Source organism: Choloepus didactylus, chromosome 3 (assembly GCF_015220235.1).
Source record: "Choloepus didactylus isolate mChoDid1 chromosome 3, mChoDid1.pri, whole genome shotgun sequence".
In the NCBI taxonomy this organism is placed as follows: Eukaryota; Metazoa; Chordata; class Mammalia; order Pilosa; family Megalonychidae; genus Choloepus; species Choloepus didactylus.
In genome coordinates, this window is record NC_051309.1 from 134,423,983 (window position 1) to 134,440,434 (window position 16,452).

Below are 16,452 nucleotides of genomic sequence, written 5' to 3' on the forward strand. Positions count from 1 at the left end.
GGCAAGGGGAGAGGGGTCTGGACTTTCAGTCCTGCCAGTGTATAAACTCCAGGCAAATAGCAAAAACAAATAACTTAGCATCTTTAACTTTCCAGATCAGGAAACCATCTCTTTAAGTTATTTTGCATCTCTCTAAATTTGTTAACCAGTTTTTTTCTTGGCTCCTGCAAATATTTTATTATTATGATTCTACTCCTCTTTCTCTTCCTCTTCATTCTCTCTCTTGTTTAAAACCATCACTTCTTCTTATGTTCTCCAAGTGATGGGCTTCCCTAAGAGTCAGCCTTCAGTCCTCATTCCTCCAAACCTGATCCTTCTCTTCTCCCTTTGTAGATCTCTTCCATTCCTTTAGTATCAGATCTAACATCTGGGCATGTAACTCATAAGTCTGAGTCTCATTTCTAGGGTTCCAAAACCATGTTTCCAACTGCCAGCTCAATATTTCCTTTCAGATGTTTTGCTAATATCTTACAAAATTTTTGACTCTGGTTTGAACGTATTAACAAAAAGAGCAGGGGCAATAGGCATATTATTATTTTCACATTTTACTCTTTTAAAAGACAGTCCCCAAACAAATTATTTGGTTAAACCTTTTTGGTCTTTCTTATGGATGTTGCTTTATAAGTTCTATTTCATGTTTGCAAAATATCTGTCTTCTCATATTTAATGTTATTTGTCATAATTTCCCTGTCAGAACTAAACATTTGGGTTTTTGCTGTCATCTCTACCCCCTCTTCCCTCTCCCTCTTTCTCTACCACAGAAGCATATAGTTTTTAAAATGCTGTACTATTCATGGGGCTTGAGTATTTTTATTATTTTTTTATTGGTGATGATGTAGTTTTTATTTATGGGGTAGAAGGTAAATCCTGTGTTACTTTTTTCCTTTGTAGCTCTCTATGCCTTGAGGAGAGTCCTTAGGAAACAACCTGACCTTCCTGACAGCAAGGTTGCTGGGCTGATGAAGATTACTCTGAATGATTTCCTGCAGGCAATGAATGACATCAGGCCCAGTGCCATGAGGGAGGTGGCAATTGATGTCCCAAATGTAAGTCATTTGTACCCCACACGTGCTACCCTGTTTGAATTAAACTCTGAAACTGATATACAAAGGGGCCCGCCTTCCTGGGCTAAGCTTTAAAAAAATTTTTTATTGACATTTTTACTGAGATAATTGTAGATTTATATGTAGTTGGAAGAAATAATGCAGGGTTACTCCATCTGTCTTTTATCTGGTTTCCTGCAATGGTAACATCTTACAAAACTGTAGTACAGTATCACAACCAGTATAGTGACATTGACACAATCCACCTATAGTATTCTGATTTCCCCAGTGGTATTACACTCATTTCATGGTGTGTGTGTATGTGTGTGTGTGTGTGTGTGTGTGTGTATTTAGTTCTATACAATTTTATCACGTGAAGGTATGCATATCTACTACCAGGGTCAAGGTACTGAACAGTTGCTTCACTCATTATAAAGATCCCTCCTGTTTCCCTTTTGTAAATATACCTACTTTGTTCCTGCCCTCATTTCTAAAATTTTGTCATTTCAGAAATGTTATATAAATGGATTCATTAAGTATGTAACCTTTGGGTTTACTTTTTCACTCAGCACAATTCCCTGGGGATTCAATAGTTTGTTCCTTTTTATTGCTGAGTAGTATTCACTGGCATGTATATACCAGTTTGTTTAATCATTCACCTGTTGAATGTTTTCTACTGGCTGTTTTCAGTTTTTGGCTATTATGTATAAAGCTGCTATGAATATTTGGGTATAGGATTTTTGTGTGAATATAAATTTTCATTTTTCTGAGATAAATGTCCAGGAGTGCAATTGTTGGGTTGCATAGTCATTTCATTTTTAGTTTTATAAGAAAATATCAACTAGGCTAATTTTAGAACAAAAAAAGTCTTGTAGTTATAAGCTAATGCTTAATATTTCCTTGGGCTCTTGTACATGCACTTCATCAGTGACAGTCTTTGCATAGTTCTCAGTTGAATCACCACAAGGACAATAGAAGCTATCTTTTATGTGTGAGTTTGTCCTCGATGACCCATGTGGACCTAAAACTTGCTTAAATAAATTCTCTAAAAGACATTCAGGAAAAAAAATGGTCTTTTACTTTTCTTTGTATACATTATTATTTCTAGGAAATGAATGTTGAAACAAAGTATTGGCATGTGTATGATAGTATGTTGAGATAGGGGATGGTCTATTAGTCTCGGCTTGGTCCCACAGATTGGGGAAAATTTACAGATTGCTGTCAGTTGTTTGAAGACCTGATGAAACAATGGAAGTTTGTAACTATTCTTTCCCTCTGCGTCTATAATATCGTCCCATTTCTTTTTTTTAATTTGGGAATATTCCTCTTGCAAAAGCTCTAACATTGCAGTTATTTGAAAACTTAGGACATAATTAGAGAGTCAGGCATGATTTGTACTGTGTGTCCCATTGTACACTGGCATGCCAGTATTCACAGTTCTTTTTGTCATTGACTAATGTTTTTAATTGTTGTAAGCTAAGAAAAACAAAAGACTGAAAAGATATTTTTAAAAACCAATAGCTATGTGGAAGTAATATAGTGTGGAAGAAGCCATTGAATTTGTTTTCACTCTTAAAAGGGACTCTGCTCCTTGAAAATCAGTGTTTTTGGTCAGATAAACATTGTGAAATGTTTGATTTAAATAATGTTTTCTGTCTTTGCTACCGGATTTCTAAGAGTTTTTTAATATGCTGATGTGCATTTTCAACTGTCAAAAGAGAGCTGTTATGAAAATTTATTTGGCCATAGAGCATGTGGAGCAGAAACTTTTTTTTTTCATTTTGCAATGTGGTTGATTGTAAAAAAATGACCAGAAATTCTTCCTGTTCCTGTGTGCTTACCCCTTTGCATTGCAACTTTGTAACACCTTCCATAAAAGAGATGGAGTCAATTTCTCCACTCTTTGAATCTGGAGCGGGACATATAACTTGCTAATATGTGATATGAGCAATCATGTTGCAAGCAGGATTGAAAAGCAATGGGGCTTGCCTTCTTTTGCTGCATTTTGAAACCCTGCTATGTTAAGAAATCTGTGCGAGTTTACAGGAGGATGACAAACCAGGTGGAACAGCGATGAGCCTTCTTAGTTGAGATCTACTCAGTTCAATGATTCTGCCAATTGCCAGGTGTGGGAATGATGCCACACTGGACCATCCTACCCCAACTTCAGTTAGCTAAACTGTTGATTACACAGAGATCAAACTGTTGATACACACAACAACTTGGATGAAGAACTGCCAGTTAACCCTCAGAATTGTGAGAAATAATAAATGTTTGTGGTTCTAAGTCATTAAATTTTGGGGCAATTAGTTGGCAAAAACTAAGTGGTAATTAGTTGGCAAAAGCTAAATAATACAAAACACATCATAACAAGCACAATTATTTTGTAAATGACTGGAAAACAGTGTCTTAGAAATAGGAACATACCAAAGGACATGCTGGTAGTTTAAGTACTTAATGTTGTTTTGGATTCTTTTTGAAACATTTTGAAATTGATTGTTGAATGTATAGCTTAACTTTGGTGTTTTTCAGAAGTTTTGTAGCAGAACATGCAAATTTAGAGTATATAATTTGACAAATAGAATTATGGAATACTGAATGATTGATGTTGGGTTAGTAGAAACTTCTGAGATGGTTAATGGCCTAAATTTTGGATATATTGCTATGAATACTTTTATTTGCAGAATGTGTCTGTGTTTTATTGGCTACCATTGCATAATATAATAGATGAAGTAGGTGCCTAATCATCAAATGCCTCATATGAAAATTTTGAGTGATAGTCAAGGTTATACACCACCTTACACCAACTCTGGTGTCTAAATAAGTTTAGGAACTAAAGGAACATACAGTAAGGTTTTAAATTTAAAGTTACTGCCAATGGAGCATGTGTTTAAACAGTATCTGTCCACTCTTGGAATTGCTAAATTGATTTATTCATCTCAGAAACTGGTACTACAACTGCATTTTTAATTGCTCTACTGAAAGATTTTTTCCTTTATTTTCTTTTGATACACTATTTACAATCCATGGACTTTTGCCATTTTCCATTTGGCACTTTATTATTTGGCTTAAGTCCCTGGACTCATGAGCTATGGAGTGATTAGCACTGATGAAAGTACTTTTCTACTCCTTTTTATGCTTGCTTCAGATTGTTAAAATTATGAGAGAAAAAAATCTGCTGAGGAGTCAACATTTCCATAATTGGATTCCTAAACTTTAGTTTTCCAATTTCTGGCTATTATATTTACAAAAATGGCAGCATCTCCATATTATTTCTGCAGAGGTTAAATCCTTATTTTGCTATAGAAAACCTGTTTCAAATAGCTGATTGTGAGCAATATTTTCTTTTTTATAGTAAATTGGGCAGGCAACATCTTTTGAGGAAAGATTTTAGTGTGTTAAACTAAACTTCCAAATCACTTTTGCTTAGTTATACTTAAGTTGGAAAGAAATGTTCTAAGATGGAAATGTTACCAATCATAATTTACTTTTTAATATTAAATATACTATAATATAGTATACTATGTATACAATAGTATAGTATAATTATACTGTAATATAGTACAGTATACTATAGTATAATAAAATATATAATTAATTTTAATGGGAGACAAAAAGTATCAGCCACTAAAATGAATGTAATGTTTTCTTTTTGGGGGACTTTCTGAATTGGCAATTACAGTGAAATTGAAGTCAAATGTATTTCTTTACTGCGGGAATTCTGAGAATATTTGATTATACTAATATGCTTAGTGAAGTTCCAATTTTCTCACCCAAAGATAATAACTGTTAATATTTTTTGTAAGAAATACAATGTTTTCTTTGCATATGGGTATTTTAACATAGTTTCCTTTAGTGTATATAGTTTTATATTTTAAATTGATACAGTAAACATTTTACTCAAAATTTCTTGGCAAACATCTTATTGACTGTATGTTAGACTATTATATGGATAAAGTATAATTGTTTTATCCTTCTTCCATTCCATTCAAATATATAGATTATTTTCTGTTTTTCCATAATATTGTTAAACATATTTGTATCTAAACCTTTGCATTTATAAGCCCTAGAAATGGAATTACCATGCTAAAATATGTGAAATTTTAAAGCTTATGACAAATATCATTAAATTATTTTATTCAGAAAAGTTGTTCTAATTATGATACTGTAATACTATGATAAAGGTTTAAAATTACAAAAAGCATAAGCAAAGTCTTGTTTCATTTTCATTTTAGTACTTTTCCCTTTTTACTTTCCACTACAGTTGATTATCCTGACTGAAAATGTCTCCTTTGTAATGCAAATTAATACTAAAAGACATTTAGATAAAAAGAAAATGGAAAGTAAGTTAAATAACTTCTCCTTCCTGTAAAAAATGTTAAGGTTTTAGATAAAGGGTGTGGCATACAAGGTAAATAATCTTTGCATTTGCAGAAAGCTGTAGGATAGCCAGGTTATTACTTTTAATGGGTTTTAACTCCATGAGAGCAAAGCTTCTTATCTTTTATATTTATCCTTATACTTATCCTATGACTAGCACATAGGAGATGCCCAGTCAACATTTGTTGAATAAATAAGTGAATAACTATAATTTCCATGAAAAAAACACATTAAATGCTCAATTTCAGATATTTCTGAAAATAAAAATCTCATCCTTCTTATCCAGAGTACAATAAAGTCTATTATTACCCTCGTGTAACATTCTTTTGTTTTTTTCATGTCTATAAAGCAACTGATTTCTTTAGTGAATTTTAACCCTTATTATTTGTTCAGTGAAATTAACATTTTTAGCATAAAAATACACTTTATGATGCTAGGGTGTCTACTCTGGAAGCATAGAGTAATCCTTTACATTTTCTGCAGAAACATTTTGCCTCCTTGACCTATTAAAAATTCTCATTTTATTCAAGTAAACAAAGAAAAAATTATAATGTTTTTAGTACTTGTATATTATCTTTTTAGTAGGTCATTTCATATGCCCTATAACAATTATCAGTGATAAATGGCATTCTTATCCAAATATAAAAAAATTGATTGCCATCAAGTTTAATTTATTTATACATCTTACGCCCTCTCTTGCCTCCCAGATTTCTCTATTTCATTTTATTTTTGGTTGTCCCATATTATTTAGAAAATAATCTGTCTCCATACCTTTTTTAAAAAAACCCTTTTTATTTTGAAATAATTTCAAACATACAGGATAGTAGCAAAAATAATACTAAACCCATTACAGAGCACTCTACCATATACCCTGCTCTGATATCTAGAACCACCAACTTTTAATATTTTGGCTGGGCTTTTGAATTTGCTGTATCATTCTACCTATCCATTCTTCTGCCTGTCTTTCCATCCATCCATCCACGTATCTATCTTTCTATTAAACAATACTTCCATGTACATTTCCTAAGAACAAGGCTGTTCATCTTATGTAACTACCTTAAGTACAGCTATCAATTTCAAGAAATTTAACATTGATGTAATAGTTTTTATTCCAATTTTTTCATATGTCCCAATATCCTTTTGGACATTTTTTCCTGCATTGTTAGATCCAGTACTTGATCATGTATCGCATTTAATTGTCATTGTATCTTTAGTCAATCTCTTTCTCTCCTCCCCCGTCCCTTTCTCTGTCTATTGTGGAAACATATGTACATCGTCAACTTTCCCCTCTCAACTACTCCTAACCATAGAATCCAGTGGGATTAATCACATTCACAATGTTGTGCTACCCTTACCACTATTTATTACCAGAACTTCTCCATCTCCCCAAACAGAAATTCTGCGCTCGTGCATTAACTCTCCATTTCCCCTCTTCCTGGCCCCTGGTAACCGGTACTCTACTTTCTGTCTGAGTATGCATATTTTAGCTATTTCAAATAAATGGAATCATTCGATATCTGTCCCTTTGTGTCTGACTTATTTCACTTAACATGATATCTTCAAGGTTCATCCATGTATTAGTATGTATCAGAATTCCTTCCTTTTTAAGGCTGAGTAATATTCCATTGTATGACTATACCACATTTGTTTATCAGTTCATCTGTTGATGGATATTTGGGTTGCTTCCACCTTTTTGGCTATAGTGAATAATGCCGCTATGAACATTGGTATTCAAATATCTGTTCAAGTCCCTGCTTTCACTTCTTTGGGGTATATACCTAGAAGTGGGGACTGTTGGATCATATGTTCTATGTTTGATTTTCTGAGGAACCACCAAACTGTTTTCCACAGAGGCTGCATCATTTTACTTTCCTACCAACAGTATACCAGGGTTCCTATTTCTCTGCATCCCTGTCAACATTTGTTATTTTCCATTTTTAAAATATTAGCCATTTTAGGGGGTGCGAATTGGTTGTCTTTATACTTTTGACCTGGCCTTTGTATTCCAGTTTTCAGAATTTGGTTCAAAATATACTAAATCCAATGAAGAAGTAGGTAGGGTTTTACATTCATGTGAACCTACTTTTGTAAAATGAACTGCAATGAGAGTCTTAGGACTAACTATGTAACTGCAAACCCTTTGTAAGCTGGATCCAGGTTAAATTTACAGGTAGTTGGCAGTCCAATTAAGTATATACCAAATGCCATTAGTTAAATAAGCATTCTTCATTTAACCCCCATTAAAAAAGTTAGTAGCAAACTTAATTATATAAATAACCAAAAGCCTGTTTAACTAATTATATATTCAAAATTTACTGCTGTATTTTCATCTGGCGCCTTTTCAAATGAGCCTACAACATCAGAGTATGACAAGTCAGTTGAATTTCATAGGATATGCTCATTAGAAATAGTTTCTGGCAAAAAGGTTTGAGTAGAATTGTTTAATTGACCATAATTACATTTCATTCTTAATGTACCCTCGGGATAATTTGAAGGAATTTGAGTTTCTATTCTTTAAAAGCAGTGTTGCATTCTGTATTTTCTTTATGTTTGTACAGATTCAAAGGATTGTGGGTTTTTGTGATGCTTTATTAAACAAAAGATTGCTTTTTTTGGAATGCATAGTGCAACCTGTGGAAATTTTATTCACGCCATGTTGGTTCTTGGCTGGGCTTTTGAATTTGGTTTCTTTTGATTTTGATTCTTGTCTAGACAAAAACTGTCTTCTATCGCTCTTAAGATCAGAGTCTTCCCTGCCAACTCCTCTTACTCATTTTTATAGTTTTTACGTAATAACAATTGAAAAGGAAAGCACATTTGGAAAAGTAGATTACTTTTCACCAGGAAATATTCAGTGCCAAGCTTGTCATTTTTACCTTATTAAGTATTTTAGAAATTTAATTTTCTCATTCCTCTTTTATTTTCATACCTTAGTTTTCTCAGGTCTCTGTAAGAGGAAAATGAGAGAGATAGCAAAAGTTAGTGGAAGGATCACCAATATCTGCTCTCGTCTCTGATCCTGGTTGCCTTTGTTGAGATCAGATACCCATTCCCTCAGTCTAAATGGAGTAACTGTTTATTTACCATTTCTGATGGCTGTCTCCTTTTGAATTTATAATAATATTAAGGTAACATTATAAATAGAGGCATATGCTATACTTGTATTTATAATTGATCAGATACCCAGTAATTACTTGATGAGTGTTTGCTAAAATTACATGTTTATATATAGGATAAAGGAAATAATTCATATCAAGACTGATACCCATTGGTAGGGCTTAATGTGGTTCTTTTGTAGTATGGCACTTAAGCCCTTCCAAATGTGGAACAATTGCACACTCATCTGATCATTTCCTTTAGTTCATCTGTCCCGATACTTTGTAGAGTGATCTTTCCAAAAGAAATTACTGATCTGGCTTAAAATCCATCACTATACCTTCCCATTGATCATCTCTCTGTTTGGCATTCATAACCATGCTCCTGCCTCCTCCACTTTTATTGCACATTATGCCCTAGAATTGTTAAGCACTTCATATTTTTGCCCATGCTGCCCTCCCATCTACCTGAAAAATTCTTTTCTGACTGCTCTGTTATCAAAGATCCTGTAATGTGTACACCTTCCCCAATACACATGCACACAAAATATACACACATACTTTGAGGATGTAATTTTGTCTTGTACATTTTTGTATCCCCAGTGCCTGGCACTTAGTAGCAACTAAATATTTGTTGAAAGGCTGAATGAATATTTTATGAAGCATTTGGCTCTTTTTCAAAAATAGTTCTTTTGTTTTTTTATGTAGATTTTTTTTAATAGCTTTATTCAGATAATTCACATACCATACAATTCACCCATCAAAATTGTACAATTCAGTAGTGTTTAGTATATTTACAGTGTTGTACAGCCATTACTACAGTTGATTTTAGAACATTTTCATCATCCCATAAAGAAACCCGATGTCCTTTAGACATCACTCTCCAATCTCCCCATGCGTCCAGCCCCGTGCAAGCACTGATCTGCTTATCTATCTATAGATTTTCCTATTCTGGTTATTTCATATAAAAAGAATCACGTGATATGTTGTCCTTTGTGACTAGCTTCTTTAACCTAGCATAATGTTTTCAAGTTTCATCTGTGTGATAATATGGATCAGTACTTTGTTCCTTTTTATTGCCAAATAAAATTCCATTGTAGGGATATAGCACATTTTATTCATCCATTCATCAGTTGGTGCACATTTGGTTTGTTTCTGTTCTTTGGCTATCATTAATAATGTTGCTATGAACATTTGTAAACACATTTTTGTTTTAACACCTGTTTTCAATTCTTTTCGGTATATACCTAAGAGTGGAATTACTGAGGCATATGGTAACTATTTTTAATCACTTGAGGAACTGCCAGGCTTTTCTACAGTGGCTGCTCCATTTTGCTTTCTAACCACCAATGTATGAGGGTTTCCATTTATCCACATCCTTGTCAACACTTATTATTTTTTTGATTATAGCCATATTAGCATGAAGTGGTAGCTCATTGTGGTTTGGATTTGGATTTCCTTAATGGCTAATGATATGGAGCATCTTTCCACATGCTTATGGACCATTTTTATATCTTCTTGGAGAAATGTCTATTCTGATCCTTTGCCCGTTTTAAAAAAATGCAATTTTATTGAGGTAAGTATTATTGAGATATTGGATACCATGCAGTTCAACCAAAGTATACAATCATTGGCTCACAGTATCATCACATACTTGTGTATTCATCATCACTATCAATTTTAAGAATACTTTTATTACTCCAGAAAAAGAAAGAAAAATAAAAAAAAAATCCCAAACATTTTATACCCCTTACCCCCCTCCCCCCACCATTATTGACCCCCTAGTATTGGGCTGGTACATTTATTACTGGTCATAAAAGAATATTAAGCTATTACTTTATTAATATTAATATTAAGATATTATTAAATATAATCCATAGTTTGCAATAGGGAAATTTTTCCATGTAACCCTCTATTATTATCTCCTTATAACCTCTGTATTCTAGATTTTGTCTGAGTTTACATATGATAATTAGTTCATATTAGTGAGATCATACAATATTTGTCCTTTTATGTCTGACTTAATTCACTTAACATAATGTTCTCAAGGTTCATCTGTGTTGTTGTGTGCTTCAGGTCTTCTTCCTTCTTACTGCTGAATAATATTCCATCATATGTGTATACCAAATTTGGGTTGTTTCTGTCTTTTGGCAATTGTGAATAATGTTGCTGTGAACATTGGTGTGCAAATGTCTGTTCATGTTCCTGCTTTCAGATCTTTTGGGTATATACCAAGTAGTAGGATTGTGGGGTCGTAAGGCAGTCTGTACTTAGCTTTCTGAGGAACTGTCCTCCCACAGCAGCTGTACCATTTTACATTCTCACCAGCAGAGGATATTAGTGTTCCTGTTTCTCCACACTCTCTCCAAAACTTATAGTTTCCTATCTCTTTAATGGTGGCTGTTCTAGTAGGTATAAAATGCTACCTTATTGTGGTTTTGATTTGCATTTCCCTAATAGCTAGTGAAGCTGAGCATCTTTTCGTGTGCTTTTTAGCCATTTGTATTTCCTTTTTGGAAAAATGTCTATTCATGTCTTTTGCCCATTTTTAAATTGGGTTGTTTGTCTTTTTATTGTTGAGTTGTAGGATTTCTTTATATATTCTGGATATCAATCAGGTATGTGGTTTCCAAATATTTTCTCCCTTTGAGTTGGCTGCCTTTTCACCCTTTTGACAAAACCCTTGGAAGTACAGCAATATTCAGTTTTCAGGCGGTCCCATTTATCTACTTCTTTCCTTGCCTGTGCTTTGGTTGTGGGGTCTAAGAAGCTACTGCCTATCACTAGATCTTGAAGATGTTTCCCTATATTTTCTTCTGGGAGTTTTACTATGCTGGTTCTTATATTTAGGTCTTTGATCCATTTTGAGTTAATTTTTGTATAGAGTATGAAATAGATGTTCTCTTTCATTCTTTTGGATATGGATATCCAGTTCTCCCAACACCATTTATTGAAGGGACTATTCTGTGCCAGTTGAGTGGACTTGGGAGCCTTGTCAAAAATCAGTTGATCATAGATGTGAAGGGTCTGTTTCTGAACTCTCAATTTGATTCCATTGATTAATATGTCTATCATTATGCCAGTACCATTCTGTTTTGACCACTGTGGCTTTATAATATGCTTTAAGGTCAGGAAGCATCAGTCCTCCCACTTCATTCTTCTTTCTCAAGATGTTTTTGGCTAATTGAGGCCCCTTACCCTTTCAAATAAATTTCATAGTTTTTCCATTTCTGCAAAGTAGGTTGTTGGAATTTTGATTGGTATTGCATTGAACCTGTAGATCAGTTTGGGTAGAATTGACATCTTAACGACATATTGCTTTCCAATCCATTAACACAGAATGTCTTTTCATTTATTTAGGCCTACTTTGATTTCTTTTAGCAATGTTTTGTAGTTTTCTCTGTACAGGTCCTTTGTATCCTTGGTTAAGTTTATTCCTAGATATTTGATTCTTTTGGTTGCTATTGTAAATGGGATTTTTTTCTTGATTACCTTCTTGGATATCTCATTATTAGTGTATAGAAACACCACCAATTTTTGTGTGTTGATATTGTATCCCGCCACTTTGCTGAACTCGTTTATTAGCCAAGTAGCTTTGTCATGTTTTTTTTTTGCTTTTTTGGGGGGGCGGGGGGGTCTAAATGTAGGATCTTGTCATCTGTGAATAGTGAAAGTTTTTCTCCTTCCTTTCCAGTTTGGATGTCTTTTATTTCTTTCCCTTGCCTTATTGCTCTAGCTAGAAATTCTAGCTCAATGTTGAGTAACAGTGTTGAGAGTGGGCATGCTTGCTTTGTTCCTGATCTTAGAGGGAAAGCTTTCAGTCTCTCATCTTTGAGTATGATGTTAGCCATGGGTTTTTCATATTTGCCCTTTATCATGTTGAAGAAGTTTCCTTTGATTCCTATATTTTGAAGTGTTTTTATCAAGAAACGATGCTGAATTTAATGCCTTTTCTACATCAATCGAGATGATAGTGTGGTTTTTCCCTTTCGATTTGTTGATGTGGTATAATACATTAATTGATTTTCTTGCATTGAACCATCCTTGCATCTCAGAGATAAATCCCACTTGGTCATGGTGTGTAATTCTTTTAATGTGCTGTTGGATTCAATTTCCAAGTGTTTTGTTGAGGATTTTTGCATCTATATTCATTAGAGATTGGTCTGTAGTTTTCTTTTCTTGTTGAATCTTTAGCAGGCTTCCGTATTAGAGTGATGGTCATAGAATTAGTTAGGTAGTGTCCCCTCTTCTTCAGTTTTTTAGAAGAGTTTGAGCAAGAATGGTATTAACTCTTTTGGGAATGCTTGGTAAAATTTGCTAGTGAAGCCATCTCGTCCTGGGTTTTTCTGTTTTTGAGAGGTTTTTGATGACTGATTCAATCTCTTTACTTGTGATTGGGTTATTGAGATCTTGTATTTCTTCTTGAGTCAGTTTAGGGTTTTCATGTGTTTTTAGGAAGTTGTCCATTTCATCTAAGTTGTCTAGTTTGTTGGCATACAATTGTTCGTAGTATCCTCTTAGTTTTTTTTTTGTTTTTTTTTTTTTTTTTTAATTTCTTCTGAGTCCATGGTAATGACACCCCTCTCATTTCTGGCTTATTTATTTGCATCTTCTTTTTGTCTTCAGTCTAACTAAGGGTTGGTTGATTTTATTGATCTTCTCAAAGAAACAAGTTTTGGTTTTATTGATTCTATTGTTTTTTTCTCCCTCCATTTCATTTATTTTTGCTCTTCTCTTTATTTCTTTCCTTCTATTTGTTTTGGGATTAGTTTGCTGTTCTTTCTCTCGTTTCTCCAGTTGTTCAGTCGGGTCATTTGTATTAGCTCTTTCTTCCTTTTTTCATGTAGGCTTTTAGGGCTATAAATTTCTCTTGTAGTACTGCCTTCACTGCATCCCATTACTTTTGATATGTTGTGTTCTCATACTGATTTCTATTGCAATCTCATCTCTGACCTACTGGTTGTTTAAGAGTCAGTTGTTTAAACTCCATATATTTGTGAAATTTCCAGTTTTGTGGTTGTTATTGGCTTCCAGTTTCTTTCCATTATGATCAGAGAAAGTGCTTTATAGAATTTCAGTCTTTTAAAATTTATCAAGACCTGTTTTCTTCCCCACATGTGGTCTTTCCTGGATTATATTCTATGAGCAATTAAGAATGTATATCCTGCTGTTTTGGGTTGTAATGTTCCAAATACGTCTATGAGGTCTAGTTCAGTTATCATATCATTCAGGTTCTCTGTTTCCTTATTGATCCTGATTAGATTCTATCTATTGAAGAGAGTGTTGTGTTGAAGTCTTCCACTATTATTGTAGGGACATCTATTACTTCCTTCAGTTTTATTAGTGTTTGCCTCATTTACTTTGGGGCATCTCAATTAGGTGCATAATATTTATGATTGTTATTTTTTCTTGGTGAATTGCCTCTATTATTAGTATATACTGTCCTTCTTTGTATCTTATAACATTTTTGCATTTAAAATCTATGTTGTCAGATAACTATCCCAGCTTTTTTTTTTTTGTTACTGCTTGTGTGGAATTAATTTTTCTATCCTTTCACCTTCAACCTGTTTGTATCTTTGGGTCTAAAATGAGTCTCTTGTAAACAGTATATACATGGATCATATTTTTTTTTTTTTATCCATTCTGACAATCTGTGTCTTTTGATTGGGGAATTTAATCCATTAACATTCAATGTTACTACTGAAAGGTGAGTACTTCACCCATTTAATTCTTTCGCTTTTACTTCTCAGATCTATTTTTTTTCTCTTTTTATCCTTTTAGTTATCTTTCTAATACTCTTCATTTCTGTACCTTCTTCCAGTCCTCTCTCGCCTGTCTATTCTTTTTGGCTGGCAGAGTTCCTTTTAGTAGTTCTTATAGGACAGGTATCTTGTTAACAAACTCAGCGCCTGTTTCTCTCTGAATATTTTAAACTCCCCCTCATTTTTGAAGGATAGCTTTGCTGGATAGAGAATTCTTGGCTGGCAATTTTTCTCTTTCAGTATCTTAAATATATTGTACCACTGCCTTCTCACCTCCATGGTGTCTGATTAGAAATCAGCACTTACTCTTATTGGGCTTCCCTTGTGTGTGGTGAATCACTTTTCTCTTGCTGCTTTCAGAATTTTCTCCCTCTCTTTGGCATTTTCAGTCTGATTAGTATGTGTCTTGGAGTGGGTCTATGCAGATTTATTCTGTTTGGATTACATCGGGCTCCTTGGATTTGCATATTTATGTCCTTTATATGGGTTGGAAACTTTTAAGCCATTATTTCCTTGAATATACTTCCTGGACCTTTTTTCTTCTTTTCTCCTTCTGGGACACCCCTGATGTGTATGTTTGTGTGCTTTGTGTTGTCAATCATTTCCCGAGGCCCTGCTCAAATTTTCCCATTTTTTTCTCCAATTTTTCTTTTGTCTGTTCAAGTTCAATTGCATTGTCTTCTAGCTTGCAGATCCTTTCTTGTGCCTATTCAGATCTGCTGTTGTGTATCTCTAGTTTATTTTTAATTTCACATACACTGTTTTCATTTCCACAATGTCTGTTATTTTTCTGTATTCTTTCAACTTCTTCTTTATGCTCTTCTTACGTCTCCTTAACATCCTTTACCTCTTTAAGAAAATTTTTCTTCATTTCTTTGAATTTATTTAGGAGGTTTGTTTGAACATCTTTGATTAGTTGTTCCAGATTCTGTGTCTCTGGCTTTTTAATTTTTTTCTTTAATTGTGCCATATTTTCTTTTGTTTTAGTATGCCTTGTGATTTTTTGCTGATACCTGGTCATCTGATTACCCTGATGGATCTATTCTGATGTTTGATTTCTGTTGTCTAGGATTTAGTTGTTGCCTGGATTTGTATTAAGGCACTGCTTTGACAGTTGAGTTGTCAGTATTTCCCAGTCAAAACAGGGCCATGGACCCATGCAGAGGTGTAGAGCAACTCCGACGGGTCTGGGATAGGGTCTGGAGAGGCTCCAAAAAGCCCTGCTTTTTTTACCCTGCACTTTCTGGTCTTCCCAACAGATGGTACTCTTCATTACTTATTTGTTTTCTGAAGCTGTTTAACTTGTGGTGCCAATCAGCATCTGACTGGGCAGAGCTGAAACTGTGGGAATCTCACTTGTCCAGCCAATATCTGGCTCAGTGTTGGACTATGTCCCCCTCTGTACTTGGTGTGAAGGACTCCTGTAGCTGCCCCATCTGCAGCTGTCCCCTAAGCAAGGATTGGGCCTCCTGCTGCTGCTTCCCTCAATGGTGTGGGTTGGGCTCCAGGAGCCACAACTGGAATTATAGTCTCTCCCCCTGTTTTCTCAGTTCCTTCATCTTGCACAGACATGGGTGTTGAAATGTCCTCTCCTGTCTCCTGGGTCCCTTGACAGTTGATTTGGGCAGTTTCTGCCTGGCTTCTTGCTGCTTTGGGAAAAAAAAGGAGATTCTGTCATTCTCTCCCTAATCCTCCATTTCGGAAGCCCCTCCTTGCTGCACTTTTGTATTCTGTACTCCCCAGGGGCTTGAGTCCTGCCATGGGTCACAGTGGACTTGGGTCTCTGTGTCTGGATATGGGTGGGGATCTGTTTCACTGCTGTGAGAGATTTTATAGTCTGTGTCCCTGGTGGGAGGGGAGAGCGATTCTGGCTGCTGCTTCTGGGCACTTCCCAAGCTGCATGGGACCAAGTAGGGTGAGGGAAGAGGACTGGCTATTCAGGACAGAAATTTCCTACTTGATATTTTTCTCTATCTTTGATTCAGTATTTGTGGGATCCTTCTCCAGTCTTTACTTTCCTCCAGAGTTCTGAGCAAATGAGATTTGTCCTTTTTTTTTTTTTTTTTTTGCTGAATCATGGGGGAGAGGTTTTCAGTAGCTGTCTTATGTCTCCATGTTAATGACATCTGCCCATTTTTAATTGGGTTATTTTTCTTTTTATTACTGAGTTGT

The 16,452-nt window shown here is 34.6% G+C and overlaps 1 protein-coding gene across 2 annotated transcripts in view; it reads left to right on the forward strand.

Moving 5' to 3' along the window:
- Positions 1-16,452, forward strand: part of SPATA5 (spermatogenesis associated 5) — a 449,967-nt gene that overhangs the window by 61,907 nt on the left and 371,608 nt on the right. For both annotated transcript variants that reach the window (XM_037830598.1, XM_037830599.1), the window contains one exon: positions 892-1,046. In XM_037830598.1, coding sequence (XP_037686526.1) covers positions 892-1,046 — 155 coding nt within the window. The remainder of the gene's footprint in view (positions 1-891; positions 1,047-16,452) is intronic.